The sequence below is a fragment of the Etheostoma cragini genome, chromosome 13, assembly GCF_013103735.1.
Source record: "Etheostoma cragini isolate CJK2018 chromosome 13, CSU_Ecrag_1.0, whole genome shotgun sequence".
Classification (NCBI taxonomy): Eukaryota; Metazoa; Chordata; class Actinopteri; order Perciformes; family Percidae; genus Etheostoma; species Etheostoma cragini.
Genome location: NC_048419.1, coordinates 25,947,059 through 25,948,987, shown reverse-complemented (window position 1 = coordinate 25,948,987; position 1,929 = coordinate 25,947,059). Strand labels below are relative to the sequence as shown.

At 46.9% G+C, this 1,929-nt stretch overlaps 1 protein-coding gene across 1 annotated transcript in view; it reads left to right on the top strand.

Moving 5' to 3' along the window:
- Nucleotides 1-184: 184 nt before the first annotated feature.
- Nucleotides 185-1,929, top strand: part of LOC117955723 (dachshund homolog 2-like) — a 2,859-nt gene continuing 1,114 nt past the window's right edge. Inside the window, exons 1-3 of the mRNA XM_034890396.1 lie at nucleotides 185-346; nucleotides 676-823; nucleotides 1,024-1,113. Of these exons, the coding sequence (XP_034746287.1) occupies nucleotides 200-346; nucleotides 676-823; nucleotides 1,024-1,113 (385 nt within the window). The 5' untranslated portion in view covers nucleotides 185-199. The remainder of the gene's footprint in view (nucleotides 347-675; nucleotides 824-1,023; nucleotides 1,114-1,929) is intronic.

Sequence of the window (1,929 nt, the reverse complement as noted above, 5' to 3'; positions counted from 1 at the left end):
GCGGGTGGGTGACGGGCGGGTGACGGGCGGTTGGAGACGGGTGGGTGGAGACGGGTGGGTGGAGACGGGTGGGTGGAGACTCTTCTTGAAGACTGGATATTTCGATGCTTTGGTCATTTTGTTGATTTCAACCTTTTTCAACGTTTTTACTTCTTCTTTTTATTTCTTTACTTTGTTACTTCCTGAAGACGACCGCCTCATGCCCCTCCCCCTCCTCAAGCCGACCAATGAGAAGCTGCCACTCGCCTCTCAGCCGCTGTTAATCAACTACGCAAACCCTGGATTAGCTCCGTTCCTATTGGCCGAGGGGTTATCCTCTATGGAGACGCTGCTTACCAACATACAGGTGACCTAGAGTAGAGTCTCTAGAGTAGAGGGCTCCTGAAGGGGGCGCTGGAGAGTTATGTGTTATTATTGGGTGCTGCTGTGTCCCAGGGGCTCCTGAAGGGGTCGCTGGACAGTTATATGTTATCATTGGGTGCTGCTGTGTCCCAGGGGCTCCTGAAGGGGGCGTTGGACAGCTATGTGTTATCATTGGGTGCTGCTGTGTCCCAGGGGCTCCTGAAGGGGGCGTTGGACAGCTATGTGTTATTATTGGGTGCTGCTGTGTCCCAGGGGCTCCTGAAGGGGGCGTTGGACAGCTATGTGTTATTATTGGGTGCTGTTGTGTCCCAGGGGCTCCTGAAGGGGGCGCTGGACAGCGCCCGCTCCCACACCGAGCAGAGCCGGCTGGAGAAGACGGAGCTGAAGCTGCAGCTGGAGAGAGAGAGAGACGCTCGGTACACACTTCAGAGACAACTCAGCACGGAGCTGCAGGCCACAGGTCTCTCACACACACACACACACACACACACACACACACACACACACACACACACACACACACACACACACACACACACACACACTCTGACACAGACACAGACACACACACACACACTCTGACACAGACACACACACACATTCAGACACAGACACAGACACACACACACACTATTATTATGGTCTGTTGTGATTTTGTAGTTTGGATCCAGCGGCGTCTGAAGAAAGAGAAGAAGGCGAAGAGGAAGCTGCAGGAAGAGTTAGAGCTGCAGATACTGCACCGATGCACAGGTGAGTACTACTACTCATAGTGGGCTCAGTGGTAGAGCGGTTGCCTGCCAGGTTGGGGGTTCAATCCCTGGCCCTCCAGTCCCATGTCGAAGAGTCCTTGGTGAGCAGGTGTGTAGATGTGTGTGAGTGTGTATCTGATGAGCAGGTGTGTAGATGTGTGTGAGTGTGTATCTGATGAGCAGGTGTGTAGATGTGTGTGAGTGTGTATCTGATGAGCAGGTGTGTAGATGTGTGTGAGTGTGTAGCTGATGAGTAGGTGGCACCTTGTACGGCAGCCTTGGCCACAGTGTGTGTAGATGTGTGTAGATGTGTGTAGATGTGTGTAACGGTGAATGTTTCCTGTGTGATGTAAAATAGCTTTGAGTAGTCGTTAAAACTAGGAAAGATATATAAATACAGCACAATTATTTATATATATACTTATTGTTTTAAATAGAAAACATAGATGCATGTAAAAATATTTTTAAGTCAACATAAGTCACTTTCTTGTCCAGATGGAGTCCCACAGGGCTCCATTCTGGGTCTTCTACACTTCACATGGGATCTGAGCTGTTTAATTTATTTATATATATAAAACATACGGTATACTTTATATAATTAGTATTACTACTTACTATATATACAGTATTATATATACTGTATATATTATTATACTATGTACTACTAAACGTTTTCTAGATAGCTGCGTTGCATTTACTGACTGAACATCTGGCTCGGAAGAATGAACACAGAACACTATGTTTATAAACTGGCTCACACTATATATATATATATGTATGTATGTATGTATGTATGTATGTATGTGTATATATATAT